At 46.8% G+C, this 17,120-nt stretch overlaps 1 protein-coding gene across 1 annotated transcript in view; it reads right to left on the bottom strand.

Moving 5' to 3' along the window:
* The window catches only part of Dora (zinc finger SWIM domain-containing dorado), a 211,028-nt gene that overhangs the window by 46,136 nt on the left and 147,772 nt on the right, over nt 1-17,120 (bottom strand). Inside the window, exon 23 of the mRNA XM_050196305.3 lies at nt 8,858-9,383. Coding sequence (XP_050052262.1) covers nt 8,858-9,383 — 526 coding nt within the window. The remainder of the gene's footprint in view (nt 1-8,857; nt 9,384-17,120) is intronic.

Raw genomic sequence — 17,120 nt, 5'->3', positions numbered from 1 at the left:
CTCCATGTGCTGTAGTATGTGTGCATAGGTTAGTCCACCGTCCGCAGGGAGGAAAGAAACAAAATAGGAGAGGCCCCGACGTCATGTTTTTGAAGCCAGAAATGCAGCCATGTTCGTGTGCCATCTCCCTTTGCGCCTCCAATCAGCTCGCCAGAGCAGATAGGTGCGAGCTTTGAACTTGCATTGCTACGAGCCGCCAGAAGTGTGTGCTGCTGACACATGTTAGAACAAAGCCTACGAAACTTCTGTAACAGTTTTAGTGAAGCAACTGTGCTCCTGTGCTTTTCCGTGGCACGTTGAAGAAGACGACGAAGACCCGTGCCGTAATTACTTGAGTGTCTGTGTTGCTGGCTGACACTCACGAGACTCAGACCCTAAACACAATTTTCAAGCTTACACACCCCTCTCCAAAGTCAGCTTGCCTCGTGAAAAGAGTGTGCTGCGTGAAATACACAAGCTGAAAAATCTTCTCACTACTTTTCAAAGGCTGAGAGCAGCAGTGAGAGCTTCAGGAGCGTGGTTTCTATGGAAACGTTGACATTTGGGTACCAGTCCCAGTGGTTCTTTGCGAAAAACAGCACGTGACTTCCACCACACTTTCTCCAACACGTTTGTGCTGGCCAGGGCCTTTCCCACGCTTTCCTTCCTCCATGACTGTTCGTCTTCCCGTTTTCTGCGTTTGCTCTATCAGCACGGGCACGGAAGTGCCGACTGCGAAGACACGCCGAGTTCATCACGATGCCGCAATAAAAAGGAAAGTGATTGCGTGTGCGGAGACGGATGGAAATCGGGTCGCATCACGAGCGTTCGGAGTTCCCAAAACTTGCCCTGTGGGACTGGTACAAACAGGAGAGCTGTTCTACTCTGGCGGCTGATGCGTACAACACAGCCGCATGGCCCTTATCTTGAAAGTGATCTGCGATGGAGACAGTAGGCGCATCTAGGCGCACCGCGCTGTGTTGTTGTCGCTTAGGTCGCATTGAAGCGAGAGGTCGCAGGTCAATTCGCTCGCCCCTGCTACTGCACTAACTCACTCCAGCGTTTTGATAAAGAGTTCCCGCGGTCATTGAGTGATACATGTTCTTGTTTGCTTGTGCGCCCGTGACACCATGCTTGTTAGTTTAGTTATTAAGCGAATGTTTAAAAGTGCATACGGCTGATAAAACTGCTATCCTCACTTTTTGTATAGCTGTCTACTAATTTGCTATCGCAATCTATGTTTTGCCTTTCGGGCGAAACTGCGACTTTTTTTATTTATCGCAACTTTAGTGCATTAGAAGTAAATCTTTGTTTTTCCAAATGAGAGAAAGGTGTACTCCTATATAAATGGACGAGGTGCACAGTATTGTAAAGGACTCTTTTTTTAGGCCATGGCAAATAGATGCGCGTTATTATCGAGGGTGGTCTTTTTCCCTTCTTTTAACACTGTAAACTGGTGCGCATTGCAATCGAGTAAATATGGTAGTTGCCAGCTCTCAAGCTAAGCAAAATTGATCTTTCTTTCCTTTGTTATTGAAATTCGTTTTCCGGCTTGCCCAATTATTAGGACATTCCTTACGGCCCCTTCCATGTAAAAAAAGGATCAATCGGTGACTGTACTTTGTATAAAAGTCTAATTTCAATGTAAAAAAATTTTGTACCCGTTTAATGTGTAATTGCTGTTTAAACGTAGTCGCAAAGATTCCCCCACCCAGCCCCCATTGAACCACATGTATTGGCTGACCGCTTAAGCCATAGTCACTCAGTGCCCACCAAATGTTAAAGTTAAAACATAGTCACCATGACATATTTCCTGCTCACACAGCTGTTGACGATTGCAGCGCACAAAAGCATGGCCTTTAAGATTGGCTTCCGGTAATGCGAAGAAGCTGCCGGTAGGGGTGCGAAGTTGTAATCGAATTTGTTTCTCTAATCGAATCCAATCCAATCCAATTCAAGTAGTAACGGCACAGAAACACATTTTTTTTAACGCGTAGGCATTTCTATGTTTACCCAATAAGAAAGATGCACCTCAATTCGTCTGTCACGTAAAGGCAGAACCGTATGCCGCAATTTCAGGCGCGATGGATGCGTGGATGGTGGGACGTGTGCGTCATTTTGACATGCGCCCAGCATATCCGTCACAAAATCGTGCCACCGCGTGCTGCTGCTCAAAGTAGAAAAAAACTCCTTGCGTGGCACGTCCGCCAATCAGAGTTCAGGTAAATCACGTGGCATTATGGTTTTTTGGTTTTGCCACCAGATGGCCCTGCTCTCTGCGCATCTCAACGGAACCTCCTTGGCGCAATTTTTTTCTCTCGGCAGAACTGGCGCGTGCGTCAAAGAAAACGTGCTACCGTGATTTCGTTCGCGCATCGTGTTTCTCTATTTTCTATGTGAAGTTCTAAACAAGCACACAATCTTGCTGCTTAAAAATTAAGCTTGATAAATACACTTCGGAAAAAAAATGTCGCTGTCTAATTACACTAAGATTATTTTTATTGTAGTGTTCTGCAAGTTTAAGGGCATATTATATATGCAGTAAAAGAGACAATTCCTGTCGCTGGGAGTTATGTTGTCTGGCAATCTGGAAAATGCGCCGCGAAAGCGCCGCTCCCTTTTTTCGTGCGGGTGCTCGTGCGTTGGGGGCAATGCGGGCATTCGCCTTTAACAAAACGCGCAACAACGGACCATCGGCTAGAGCAGATGAAATTAGCGGCAATTTCTTTCAAAATCAGGCGTATAAAAGGTAATTTTGTCGTGTCGACACGGGCTGACAACTGACTTGCAAGGGTCAGCCAACGCGGCTCAATATTGCGCGTGTGAGGGAGGAAGGCGGGGCAGAAATGCGCCGTTTTCTCTCGCGCGCGAGGCACAAGTTGGGGGAGATGTGGGGGGCTAAGAGAGAGAGAGAGAGAGAGAGAGAGAGAGAGAGAGAGAGAGAGAGAGGGTCGGTTCTACTCCAGCTGTGGCTGCTTACGGCACGGCCGCCGTATCTTGAAATCAATCTGTGATGTGAATATAGTGCACACCTGCATAGCCGGGCCTCACCTTCAAAGCTATCTGCGATGTGGACAAAGAGCTCCCAGTGCCAGTAGCTTCGAATGCGTTGTGCTTTTAAATTTTAGTTCTTGTTGAAGCGAGAGACAGCACGAAAGTCAATTCGCTCACTGCTGCTGCCATGCTCACCTTGCTTAATTTGCTATCGCAATTGATGCTTCGCCTTTCAAGCGAAACTGCAACTTTTTTTTTTTTTTTACTTAGGACGTTCATCACTCAATCTTTGCAATGAAGTTCGACATTGTGACGAAAGTTTCGGAAGTGAGGCGTTTTGGATATTACGGACTTCGAATAATATGGACGTTTTTTTGTTGGATTATCAGTCCGTTGTAATGAGAGTCGACTGTATTGTAGTTTACTATATCAAGGTTTAACTGTAACTCAAACGTACCACTGTTCCTTGCTGCAGGTGGCGTGTATCGTATTCTGGTGTATTCGTCTGAAAACAACAATACGTGTCTCCGATTACTCAGGCCCCACAAGCTCGATGCATCAGTGTCTCATGCTGAAACAATTCTTGCCGAGTGGGCAAGAATTGAACTTTTTAGTTCGGCCTACATTTGAGGTAACTTTTCTTATTTTTTTCTGGCTTCGGACGTTTGGGGGTGAGCGTAGAATCGGGGCCGGCCTATATTAGAGTAAATACAGTACAGTCGAACTCACTAATAACAATATTCAGGTGCCACGAAAATTCCATTGTTACAACCGATAATTGTTATAGCCGGTTTGCATGAAAAAATTCAAAATAGGGGGATGGCAGAGCTGTTGTGAGAAAACTTTAATGGCTGGGAGGCCAGTGCCCCTCCTCACTACTTTTCTCCATCCAGCTGCTGATTGTGTTCACTCGTTTAACTGCTTCCTTGGGGCTCCGATCGCGTGTAACAAGCCGCGGCTGTCGGCGTTAGGAATGGCACTGCTACAACAACTGCAAAGAGGGGTCAGAGTGGCAAGCGATATGCGGGCACCGCCAAGGCATTGCTTTGGTGGCCCCAAAAGGGGCCTTTTAAAAATTGCGAGAAGGCTGCCGTGGCAGCCTGTCGGCTTATGAAATCCAGAAGAAATGCTGAGGCGAGATCACCATAAGCATCTCGCCATGTACTTCTCACTGGCGTGCACGAGAAAACGCTATGTCCGACAGCCTTGCATGCTTTACGCGAAGCTTGTCGACATATTTCTCATGGACATCCAGGATCTCCACATAATGCAGCAGAAGGTTCCTCGCGAAAACGAAGCCCCGGAGGGAGTGAATCATTTGCCGGAACTCTTGCGAGCACAACGTTGAGGCAGCCTGCCCTACCGCATCATCGCTGCCATCGTCGCCGTCGCTATCTGATACAAGCCCGTTAGCGATGATCGCCTCATCTATAGCCGTGCCCTTTCTTTTCACCGGTAACGTGCATTGCTGATGACAGGGGGGGCGGATCAGCCATCTTCTGTTTCGGCGGCGAGTCAAACCAACTGTTGGTCAAATGAGGCTGAGAAACCGTGTGGCCAGGATGATTTCGAAGCAACCAACAAAGACAAACACGAGCGATTAAGTTGTTTGCAGAACTGTGCTGAGTGAGGAGCAAGTGAGCAAGATGCGAGCAATCCGTGAGCAGCGTAGTTGGCGCGGTCCATTCGTGTTTTGGAGGGTAGGGCGGCTTAGAGCTGTGGGTGCAGCCCATTCGTGTTTGGAGGGGTAGATCGCCGACGGGAGAGAGACGCGCGGAGATGGCTGGAAAACTAGCGCGCAGTGGCTGTTGGAGCGGCTGTTGGAGCGGCTCATCTTGCAGCGGCTCGAATTTCTTGTTTTGTCTTTTTCTTTACAAGAATTTCACATTTCGCTACCATTCAGCTTGGACACCCAGCAGCCAGACTTCATCATTATAACCGATAATGCAGTACCCGCTGTGGTTGCTTAGTGGCTATGGTGTTGGACTGCTAAGCATGAGGTCGCGGGATCGAATCCCGTCTACAGTGGCTGCATTTCGATGGGAGCGAAATGCGAAAACACCCGTGTACTTAGATATAGGTGCCTGTTAAAGAACCCTAGGCAGTCGTAATTTGCGGAGTCCCTCACTACGGCGTGCCTCACAATCAGAAAGTGGTTTTTGCACGTAAAACCAGATAATTTTTTAACCGATAATGCGGCATCGGGGCATTGTAGTAAGCGGGTTATTTGATCATGGAACACATACAAAAGTTGACGGTGCAGCAGCTTCTCATTGTTATTGGGGGCGAGCACCATCACTGGAAAAGCTGGCGCCACCGTCGGCGTGTTGTGGCATGAGGTGTCACGTGGACACAGCGGCAGCATCGGCTGCTTCGGAAGCGCCGAAGTGAGCTGAAAACGGAAGTTTGAAGTCTCACCTGCACTGCGGTTCTGATTAAGTTGTGAGGCTTTCCCGCCTTGGGTGTTTGTCTGACGATATTTGAAAGCACTATAATAGGTAGTGGCTGCTTTTGGAGGCGCGCAGCATGGTAGGTTACTGCTCGGTGCTACAGTGCTGGACATATGCAACGGAGCCCAATGTCAGCCTTATTCACATGTAGCCGCAGGACAAGAAGCTGTGTGAAGCTTGGCTCGGGTATGCAACTGTATACAACTCGAGTATGCAGCAATCACAGGCGCGAGGAGGATTTCTGCTACGGCGCTTGGACTGCGATGTTTGGTGAGTAGCAGAAAATGCACACTGAGACGCTCTCTTGCGCCCGCCGCCCGGCTAATGTCGTGACGGTTTGGTCTATGAATTTGTTGATGCTAGATACCGGCAAGTTCACTGGAATGGAAAAGGAGTGGTAAGAAGCACCTTAAAAAAAGGCATGGCATATGGTCATGTTCGTGTTACGAATAAATACACTGGATTAGGAAAAAGAACCAGCGAGAAATTGCACGCTGAGAAAACCAATAAACATACAGTGCGACGTAACTTGAGTAATAAAATTGAAATTTCCAAGAATTTAGAAGACAGAAAAAGACTGAATCGTCGCGACGGCACATCACAGTCGCCGTAGCTAGGGGTCGAAGTCTCTATAACAAAATTATGTTTGAACAGCCCTGATAGAGTCCACGCAAAAATGGTTGCTTGTATAGTCAAATGCTCATATTCTGCGGTCTAAAGCTCGCGGCACGGTGTGAAAATGCGCACGCAGCGAAAGCAAAACACTGTGCGCAAATATGCATGCAGACGAGCAGTCGGTCGCTGCAAACCCGTGCGATCGCTGTATTGACGCTTCATTCTGTTATGCTGCTCCATTTGGTTATACAGACAGCCGACTACAGTCAAACCCGGCTATATCGAACTAGCAAAAAAATGCCTATCAGTTCGATATAGAGCATAATTCGATATAAGCCTGCTAAATAATTCGATGTCATAAAAGCACATACCATTTATAAAATCACTTTATGAACGAAACTAGCTTAGTTTGGCATAAATTAGTCCTGCATTTTCTTCTGCTTGGGCAATTTCGCTGCCTGCGACGCACGCACTTCGCCACGTTGTCTAAGGAGTCGGAGCAGCTGAGGCCGCAACCTTCCACATTCGCGCAGAAGCGCCGGACTAATGCGAGTGCACCAATCACTTCAGAGGATGTGGGCAAAGGACCGTAGTTGTTTTCCTCAATGTGCCTACTTTCATTTGTGCTCGGTACGATGTCGGCGATGTAGTCTTCGTTTCCGGGCTCTACCGTGGTTGCGACACCATCATCTGCACTCACAAAGTCGTCCACCGTTGATTCGAATGTCCCGAAAATTTGGACAGCTCGCTCCAAACTTCAGCAACACCGGCAACGGCTTCGTCGCATTCATCAGAATTTACAGTCCTCACCGAGCACGCGGAAACCGGCACGTATGAAGAACCCCTCGTACACGGCCGTGCGTACGTGTCGGGCGCCATGGGCACCGGGTTGCGAGTCTGGCCACTTTAGCCCTAATCGTGCTGAGAGTGCTCCTCGGAATCTTGCACGCTGCGGGGACATCCAACTTCTCATCGCGTTTGACGCGATTTATGATTTCGAGCTTCGCGACGAAAGGCGAATTCTGCCGCTTCATCACGGCAACACTGCGGGAGAAGGCCCACAAGGCGCAAACACGATAAACCAGAGAAGCAGCCAGACAACTCGCACTTTCGTCATCTTGCACGAAGAGAGCACAAGAGCCTCTGATTGGCTGTCTGAGCAAGTGCTGTAGGCGGGCCAGGATCATTTTTTGCTGGGGAGTGTCGCTAGATAGTGATCTAAAGAAAGGAAGGACGCTTGATTCTGCAACCCGTGAGGGAGCACGGCGAAGCGTCGTCAGGGGAGAGGGGGTGGCAAGTCAAAGATGATAGAGAAAGAGGGAGGATGTGGCCTAATAGACTCCACTATGCGCGACAGGGGGAGTGTCGACGGCTCGCCTGAACAGCCCGAGGCAGCGCGGTCACGGTAGGGAGAGCGGTTGGATGGAGCCGCGCCGCCGGGTTTCCCCGCTACCGCGAGGGAAAGCCAACTTCTGGGGGCACTTTTCCGTCGCTTGACCTTCGATATATCGGGAGTCACTGCAATATTTGTTCGATGTAAGCGTAATTTTTGCTATATATACTCGTTGTAACTATACCGTGACCAGATATTGTTCGATATATAGAATAATTCGATGTAAACGGGTTCGATATAGTCGGGTTCGACTGTATAAGAACATATTTCACTTAGTTTGCTCTCAGTGTTTGCCTACCTTTCACGCAAGAAGCTGGTTCGGGAGACTCCATTGCAGCGACCGCACGCAGTGGCGTTCACTGTACGTATTCGGTAAACACATAAGAGTCTGTAAACGATTCTGTGCTTTCAGTTTTCCCAAGATTATTATATCTACAGCCAAAGCTTCCCTCGTTTTGAGAGTACTTAGAGAAATGTCCAGGAGGGCTGCCGCGTGGTGTTTTTATTGAGCGCCGTAAGTGAAACCTGTGAGGAGAGCGCCGTGTTATCCCCCATACTACGCAAGGGAGGCGCTTCCGACAGATGGCGACTCCGTAAGTCCTGGCCCCCAATAACCGATACATTGTTAAAACCGGTATCGTTATAAGTTGGTTCGACTGTATATATATGTCAACTGCAGTTGAGACTGGTGAATTTCTTATAACATTGGATTGCATGCTTTCCCAGTTAGCATATTTTTTCTGTCATTTTTTCCCAAAGCGTTTGAACAAGGTTCTACTGTAACTGTAAACAGAACAGTCAATATTACTGCGGGTACTAGATGTGCGAAGCGCAATGTCAAGGAAAATGCCTGTGCGATTTTAGAGAGGAAGAGAGGGAAGAAGTGCAAGACGCTGGAAGATGCAGGCTCATTTATGGTTATTAAAGCACAGTGAGATCTTCATGTTGCAATATACTTCATAGACTTGCAGATACAACATGGAGTATGTCAGTGTCATGAATGCTGCAGGTTCACAAAGCTCTCGTCAGACAAAAGATATGCAATTCTTCCCCCATTTTACATGGCCTTTCCTGTAATCAAAACAAGTAATTGTGACCTCAAAGAGCTTGGTCGTCATGACGCGCTGGCAACTTTGTTCGTATACTGCTGTCACGTAGTTGAGTTGGTCCCAAAGCACAGAATCAGTAAAATATTTCGAGCAGATATTACTGCACTGGAGCACAACACTAAGCAATAAGCGCATTAGCAAAGTTTTAGGTGGCTAGCAGAGTAAAATTTCAGTGAATTACTTTCCTCCTAGTTTCATTTCATTGGACTGCTCACTTCTCTTAAAATCTTTTTTTCCTTGTGGCAGCTTTTAAAGTCTTGGTGACTGTAAGTGCACATTATATACAACACTGAAAGGAATGGCAAAAGGGGACTTACCTGGTGCACCTGTCCCTGCTGAGGAGCAGCTGGGGGTGGTGGAGGTGCTGGAGGTGGAGGGGCCATTGGTAGCACAGCCCGAGCCATTGATGTCACGTGCACACCAATCATTTGATGGGTGTACGGAGGCGGAGCCTGCGGAGGAGCACCATGCCGACTGGCAGCCGCATAAAACTGGGCGTGGCTGGGCAGGGGAGGATAATGGTAGGTCGGTGGAGCCTGGAGGTAGGCTGGGTGCTGGGTGACCAGCAAGTGAGGGTGGTGGAAAGTTGGAAGGCCACTTAGATACGGGTAGTGGGGGGTTCGGTACGGCAGTGTGTACTGAAGTGGTGGAACCATGGGAAGCTGAGGTGTTGGTGCAGGGCCCAGGCTTTCCATGACAAATGGTGTTGCCACATCAGGCAACCCATTTCCTTCCAAAGATGGTGCAGCCAGGCCCGGGGGAGAGTTCCCACGAGGCGCTGCATCCCCTCCGGAGGCAGGAGCATCTCCTGACCCTTGGGTGGTTTCCTCATACAGCTCGAACCTGAGTGCAGGCATGAGAGAAGCTGAATGAATGGAAGTACTCCAATGTAAAAAAGATTTCTACCCTTATTCAAGTGAATTCAATGCCTAAAAAGTGTAATGTCCTTTTAGGCCTCCATTTGATCAGATGTATGCAGTGCCACCACCCAGATACATTGTCATGAGCACTTATAATTTAACGCTATGAGTGCCAATTTTTTTTACTGTAGACATAAATTCTCCAAGTGTCATATCTAGAAACAAATTTTTTTTTTTCAGACAGTGATGGAAGCGACACTTGGTCTTTTGGAACAGTTTTTGGAACAGGAAAGCGCAATTCAGAGAGGCAATAATGTTTTTAAAGCAGGAAAATTTGCAGTTTGGAGAAAGGAAACAATGCTTCGGAGCAGTAACTAACTGCTCCGGTACAAAGAGGAAGCTTCACATGCAGTTAACGGAAAAAGACGCTGCATAAATTAGTATTTTCTGGAAAATCGCACTCATTATGTATTATACTAAGATGCAACTTTTTTTCTTCAACTTGCTGTTCCATTTCCTTATTAGATAAAAAGATGACGATAAGTGCAGATTTCACCTGAATTCACAGTTAATTCTGCATTTCAATAAAGAGTTCATTCCTCCCAAGCTGTCATTGGCTTCATTATCGATCTGCTATACATTTAATTTGTTAAAGCATTTCATCTGCTAAACTCATGCCCATAAGTTGATACAAACAGCCGTCCAATTCAAGGACACTTTTTTGTTGTTGTCCTCGCAAGCAGAGGAATAGCGTCTGTGCTGTGTAGCTTGTATGCTCGTATCTAGTTCCTTGTTCTGTTTTCACATTCTTTTTCTATGTCCAGGCCACCAAGTTGTGATAAAATGTGCCATACGCAAAAGCACGCCAATAGGTGTGCCCTCACAGTTGTGCATCAGCATAAATATATAATTACTTCGAAACTAAGCACAGCAGATGTCAAACACTAATAAAAGGCATGCAGATACAGTCGACGATTGATAATTCGAACTCCATGGGAAACGTAAATAAGTCAGAACTATTGGATGTCCGAAAAATGAATGTATCCAAAAAAGATTATTTTATTTACGTTTTAAGGGGGGGACCGTGCGCCTGAAAACTTTTTAAAAAGTTCTTTGTCGATTTAGATGAAACTTGCTGAGTTTATGTATTTCAATGTGCTAGCTTTAAATATACATCCAGTTTTCTTGCAGAGTAAATAACTTTCCAGAAATTGGAGAAATTCAGCTTTATTGCATAATTTGCTTGGCGGTGAGCTATCTATCAAACTATACATGGCATAATAAATATTGACATACGAAAGTGATGTGGAACTAACAAAGAGTGCAAATAAGCAAGTATGGTGTTCTAACCCAATCTTATATCAAATGAGAACATTGCAAACTTGAGTGAGAGAAATCCATCTAACTGCTAAAACAGGCACATTTCTTAAAAATCTTCTAATTAATGCAGCAATGTTACCTCACTTATTTGCACTCTACACAGCTTTGCCTTTCTGGAAAAAAAAAAAAAAAAGAATTACAGTGATATCACAAGCAGAAGCAGAGATAATGCACCTTTAACACGGTATCATCATAAAAATTGTGGTTTTAAGAAAACAACAAAAAACATTTCCCAACCGATATATTGAAAGAAAGTTTGAAGAAACAGCACCAAAGGCCATCAATAGGCACTAGGTATAATTCATGGCCGTTTGGCCGTTGCCGGTCGGCGACATAGCATGCACTGCGAGTATGTTCACTTCAAAAGGATTACACGTTTTCGGGCCCTCAATTCCCAACAAGCTCCATCCTAACGCTACTTCACCGCAGATCTCGCAAACCGTAAACCATAAAAGCGAGGCCATAATCCTGATCGCTCCACACCAGCTACGCAGAACCACCAAGTATTGCATGTGAAAACGCCGCGAAGATTGTTCCCTGCTGGAAGTCCGACAACAACGTACGAAGTAGCAGGCTTTGCGACTGAGGCTGCTGCACTATCAGAAGTGGGCTCTTCAACCAAGTGCCGAATCGTTCGCTCCGTGACCGTCGTAGATGCAATCTTGTCGACCGTAGCTTCTCATGTGCTCTTATCCTATCCACTTCTTCAGTTACGACAGCCGTGTTCAATTTTCATGCGAGTGTAACTGGTGTGTGGATATGCATGATCCAGCAAAGCAGTTGAGGTGTTGCCGTTCGGTGGAGGTACGACTTTAGCGGCGAGCTGCCAGGTATCCTGTGCCGACTGCGATGATGGAATCGCTTTTGGAAGTTTATTGCGCCTTGTACGTTTCAACCCGTAACGATTCACGGAACGAAACATTGTTGGACCTCCAGCATATCCTACGTCATGGTCGCGAGACTAAGACAAAATGGCGGCTGTTTTCGTCGTTTGAGCGCTCGTGGCCCTAGGAGGCAATTATGACTAGCCATCATGGTCACAAGCTCAAACTTGCTAATAATAGCGCTACGCCGCTAATTTCTTTTTATGTATTTTTTTCGTGACCGCAGTGCTGGCAATGTTGCCGACCGAGGAATAAAGAAAGCCAGAAATGTGAGTTTTTGAATGATACCAAAATGGTGTTGGCAAAGCGCGTAGTTATCGAGTTATGTGTGACGAAAATCGGCGCGATTTGTCCCCGATTTAAAGGGCAACGCTTGCGGATTCGCATCTTTAGATCACAATAATGAAATAACTATGGTGGCATTTTGTGACCAAATTTCGGAGATAGGCACAGAAACGTGTCAGGAACGTGGAAAATAAAAATTGAAAATTCATATTTTGGGCCGATTTTCAGTCCCAATGACCCGGGTCCCCCCTTAAGGCCCCTGTGCAAGGAAAAAGTGGTTGATTTATTGCTGCACGCACTTCTACTTACGTGCAACTAAGTCAATCTGTATTTCTGCCAGTTTTGTGTTGTCTCCGTACGCCAATGCAAAGACTGCAAGGGCTCTACTCAGATCTGCATGTGAAGGCTCTGGAGCACATGGCAAATAATCATTATCCGTGTTGGAGTCGCAGTTTGACGGTAGGAGAACTTGTTCGATTGTTTCGTCATCGTTCAGTTCGTCACACCGCGACACCACACTGTCGACATCTGCAGTCTTCAAATGTAACGGCGGCAGTAATCGGCACACCACAACCTAGCACACCATCAATGATGTCTGCATTTGAGCTTGTTGTGGTAGGCGGCAGTTCAGCCTCTTCAGTTGTGGAGCTGGGCTCATTGGGATTGCAACTCTAGACTCCATCGGAGTCTGACTGCGAGGGCACTGTTGGTGCCATTTGATGTGGACTGTCGATAACTTTACGAGAAAGACTTCTTGGAGCCAGCAGAGTGCTTTCTGGAACGCACACTATACAAACAAGCAAGCACAGAATGCCGGAACGCTGTCTGAAAGGCAAATTCAACAAACAAGAGCGGGCCATGCGCGGCAGTGCCGGAATGGATGTGATGATTGCGATGTTGATGCGAACTCACAATTCAGGCAAAGCCTCCAAGATCAGCATTTGCAGTTAAGTTTTTGAGGTGCAGTGCTGCAACCAAGGCAAGGCTTCCGGGATTTCCATCTAGCGTGTAATCTCCGAGGCCATACTTGGATGTCTCACTGAGGTTGCCACGGGAGATAACAGTGGTAGAGTGTGTACGTTACAGCCATGGACGGAGTCAGGAAAAATGAATGTAGCGCTGGCGGCTGTCTTTACACATTCAGTCTATGGGGCCACTGGTGATGCCGCAAAGCTGTCTGAATTACCGAGCATGTCCGGATTACCGGTGTCTGATTTAAATCAATCGGTTGACACCTGTAGCACTAATCATGAAGCAACTGTAGATATCTAGCACTTGTTACAGCGAGAAATCATGTACCACGGAGTGTTTGTGCGACGAAAAGTTGAAACGCTACATTTTAACCGATGCCTATGCAATAAGCTGGTACGGTTTATGCGGATACAAAACACATTATGTTCAATGGCCGCTGAGTCGGGCACTTGACTTTACTACTTTTAAAACGAAACTACTGTTTAAGCGGGTACGGTTTAATGAGGTTTTACTGTATATCCGTCACTGATCAATTTTCTACACCTGCTCTGATTATTCGGACTTCCCCACAGCACTGCTGCATTCTCCATAGGCAGTGGCAGATGCAGAAAGGGAGAGGGGTCCAGGGCCCTGTCACAGATATGCTCATATGCTTCAGCGCCTACAAAGAACATGATCTTTCTTTCTTTTTTTTGTCTGCTCGAATGTTCAGAGCAGATGCGGGCCGGCGCAAGTGTGGCACAATACACGTAATAAAAGACAATTTGGTGCAGCATTTAGCAGTATTTCTTACGTAGAGAAGTTCGGCGCATTTGGCGTAGCACTTCCATCACAGTCCACTTAAGGGGAAAGTGGCTTTGAAAATCAACTTCCTTATTTCTTCATGGATGTTGATGAAAATAAAATGTTTAGAATGTCTCCCTGATGCTCCCATAAAAGTTTCAGAATGATACCTTGAGAACATTCTATTGAATTTTATTGAGCAGAATTTTTCTCCCTCAATCTTTCTGGAGGGCCTGTGAGCTTAAAAAACTCAATAGAAGGCTTGTTAAGTATTGACTGCATAGCTAAATGTGTGCTGAAGGCCGTGACAGTATTGCTTTTCTTTTTTTTGCAACACAAATTTTTTTGGAGCGTTATTTTTTATGTTACCTTCACATCAAGCACACTTTCGAGGTAGATGAATAGCCATATCATAAATTTATAAAAAGTCAAGATAAGAAAGCGAGACTGTCACAACCTGCACTGTAGCCCAAGAAACGTGACAAAAAAAAAAAAAAAAAAAAAAAAAAAAAAAAAAAAAAACAACAACAACAACAACAAAAAAAAAAAAAAAACAACTCAGTGAAAATATGCTAAACGGTAACAAAGAAATCAGTTCCAGAAACTGAGCAGAAAAGAAAAAAAAAAAAAGTTTTGAGAAAATGGCTCACTAAGTTTCACCTTCCCTTCAGTTCTATAAAAGGCCCCAAATTTGTAGTCTTTGAGGCGTTTTGTGATGTGGGGCTTTTTGTACATGTGGTCTCTGGTGTGGTGTGCTGCGATGTCCGCGTAGTGCCAGTTTTGACACACCGAGATTATGGCGAGTGGAAACGTCAAGACTCGCGAGGTGCAAATAGTCGAGCAGACAACGCAAGTGTTAGACCAATGGCAAACCGCGCTGGAGTCACGTGGCGGGCGCGGCTAATTGCAGACTACGGCACAACCTTTCATTTGCTTTTTTGTGTGCTTGTTTCTCTATGGAAGAGATAGCTGAAGCGGCAAATTTGAAGATGGAGAAATGCGCTTTCCAACGAGACCAAGACGGTGGCGCTCGGTTACGCCATCCCAGAGATAATATGGCTTGAAAAATGCTCTTTCTTGATTTCTGCGAGAATAAACTTTTTAGAGCACTTCTACGTGGTTTACAGTGATGATATTTTGAAATCAGATAGAAAAAGAGTTATAGAAACTGAAAATGTGATTTTCAAAAAAATTGATTAATTCAAAAATAATTTAAAAAATCGATCGAATTCTTTAATATTGCATGATTGCTGTATGATGCACAAGGATAGGCACATACACTTAAAGGTCATGCTAGTCACAGCGTATTGTCTTCTAGGTTGTTCCAATCACAGTGACACATCTGTCCCTCTGCAAGGCGCTGATGCACGATCTGGTTCGCATTCACGCGGTATTATTAATTATCAGTGGCTGTATGAGCAAACTATTGATACTATACAGTAAAACCTCGTTAAGCCGTACCCGCTTAAACAGTAGTTCCGTTTTAAAAGTAGTAAAGTGAAATCCCCGACTCGGCGGCCATTGAACATAATGCATTTTGTATCCGCATAAACCGTACCAGCTTGTCGCGTACGTATCGGTTAAAAAGTAGTGTTTTCACTTTTCGTCGCGTGATCACGGCGGTACATTGTCCCCGTCGGGGGGCCCGGCAGAACAACAACAAGCCTCAGAGATCCGAACGGCCTCCAAGCGCAAACGCAGAGGGCGCTTGGAAGGGTGAAGCATTCATCCATCTCCCCATCCGAGAAGCCACATCAACATCAACATCACTTCGGCGCCGTGCCAGAGAGCGTTCTTTATTTCCTACGAGAAAGCGTTGTGACGTCGTGCAAGTTAGGACTCTCGTCATGCCGAAGCACGGGCAAAAACACCGCGTGCTTAGCATTCAGGAAAAAATGGACATCGTTCGTGCCATCGAACGTGGCATGAAGAAGTCGGCGCTGGCACGCGAAAGGGATTTACCTTTAACTACCGTGTGTGGCATATGGAATGCAAAGGAAAAGTTGTTCGGCAGTGCTGCTGTGACCGCGAAAAGATGTATACGAGGTTCGACTTTTCCTGACGTGGAGGAAGCGCTGGTGAACTGGTTAAAAGCAGCGCGGTCGAAGAACTTGCCTGTCAGCGGAGCCCTACTTGTGGAGAAGGCCCTGGTTTTCGCTTCGCAGCTGAACCACGATGACTTTGTATGCAGCAATGGCTGGCTGGCGAGGTTCAAGGCGAGGCATGGCGTAAACACAAGAGTTGTTTCAGGAGAAGGTGCCGCTGGCGACGTGGATGGGGCAGAACAATGGCAAAGTGGTCAGCTGAGGCACATCCTGACCGACTACGCGCCCGACGATATCTTTAATATAGATGAGTCGGCGCTATTCTTCAAGCTGCTGCCAAACAGGACGCTTGCGTTTAAAGGTGAGACGTGCACCGGCGGCAAGCATGCCAAGTACCGGATTTCGGTTGCATTCGGTGTAAACATGTCGGCAACTGAAAAACTTCCACTTCTCGTGATCGGGAAGTCGGCCAAGCCGAGATGTTTAAAGGCGCCCGACTGCCCTCCGGAGTTGTCTACCGCAGCAACACGAAAGCGTGGATGACGCCGAAACTTTTTGAAGAGTACATGCGCCTCATCGACCGCCGTTTCGCGGCGAAAAACAGAAAAGTTGTTGTTATCTTGGATAATGCCTCGGCGCATGTCGCGCTTGATAACCTTGCGGCTGTAAAATTGGTGTTTCTGCCTCCTAACACCACAGCGATTGCACAACCCTTGGACCAAGGTGTCATTCGGGCTGTGAAACAGCTTTACAAAAAGAATCTGCTGCGCAGAATTCTTCTGGCCTTTGAGTGTGGCAAGATTTTTTCAATTGATCTGCTGGGTGCAATTCACCTGCTCGAATACTCGTGGCGCCATGTTGAATCGGCGACTGTGCAGAACTGCTTCAAACGCGCTGGCTTCACGGTGTGTGCGGGTGACGCCGAGGATGCTAGCGACACCGTCGACCAGTCATCTGACGCCGTCGACCAGTCATCTGACGCCGTCGACCAAGCTTGCGAAACACTGCTCGCCGAAGTGCTGGAGCGGCACGGTGTTACCCAAGGCATTTCTTTCACCGACTTCAGGGACATCGATAGCGATGTTTAGACTTCTCCGGATATGTCCGACGAGGCTATAGTTGCCTCTGTTGCCGAAGTGTCGCGTAACGACAGCGATGAGGACGACAGCGACAGCGACAGCACGGGCGATCCAGGCCAGACAGTGGCAGAAGCTGCACGTTATGTGAGCCTCATGCGGGTGTTTGCCGAGAAGAGGGGGCTGGTGGAAAAGCTGGCTCGCGGCTTAAGTGAGTTTGAGGCGGCTGTCGTCGCTGCCAGGCCGCCGCGCCATCAAACAAAGATCACAGACTTTTGTCGCCCAAAATGAATAA

This window comes from Dermacentor andersoni, chromosome 1, assembly GCF_023375885.2.
Source record: "Dermacentor andersoni chromosome 1, qqDerAnde1_hic_scaffold, whole genome shotgun sequence".
Lineage (NCBI taxonomy): Eukaryota > Metazoa > Arthropoda > Arachnida > Ixodida > Ixodidae > Dermacentor > Dermacentor andersoni.
This window is presented reverse-complemented; position numbering and strand designations above follow the sequence as displayed.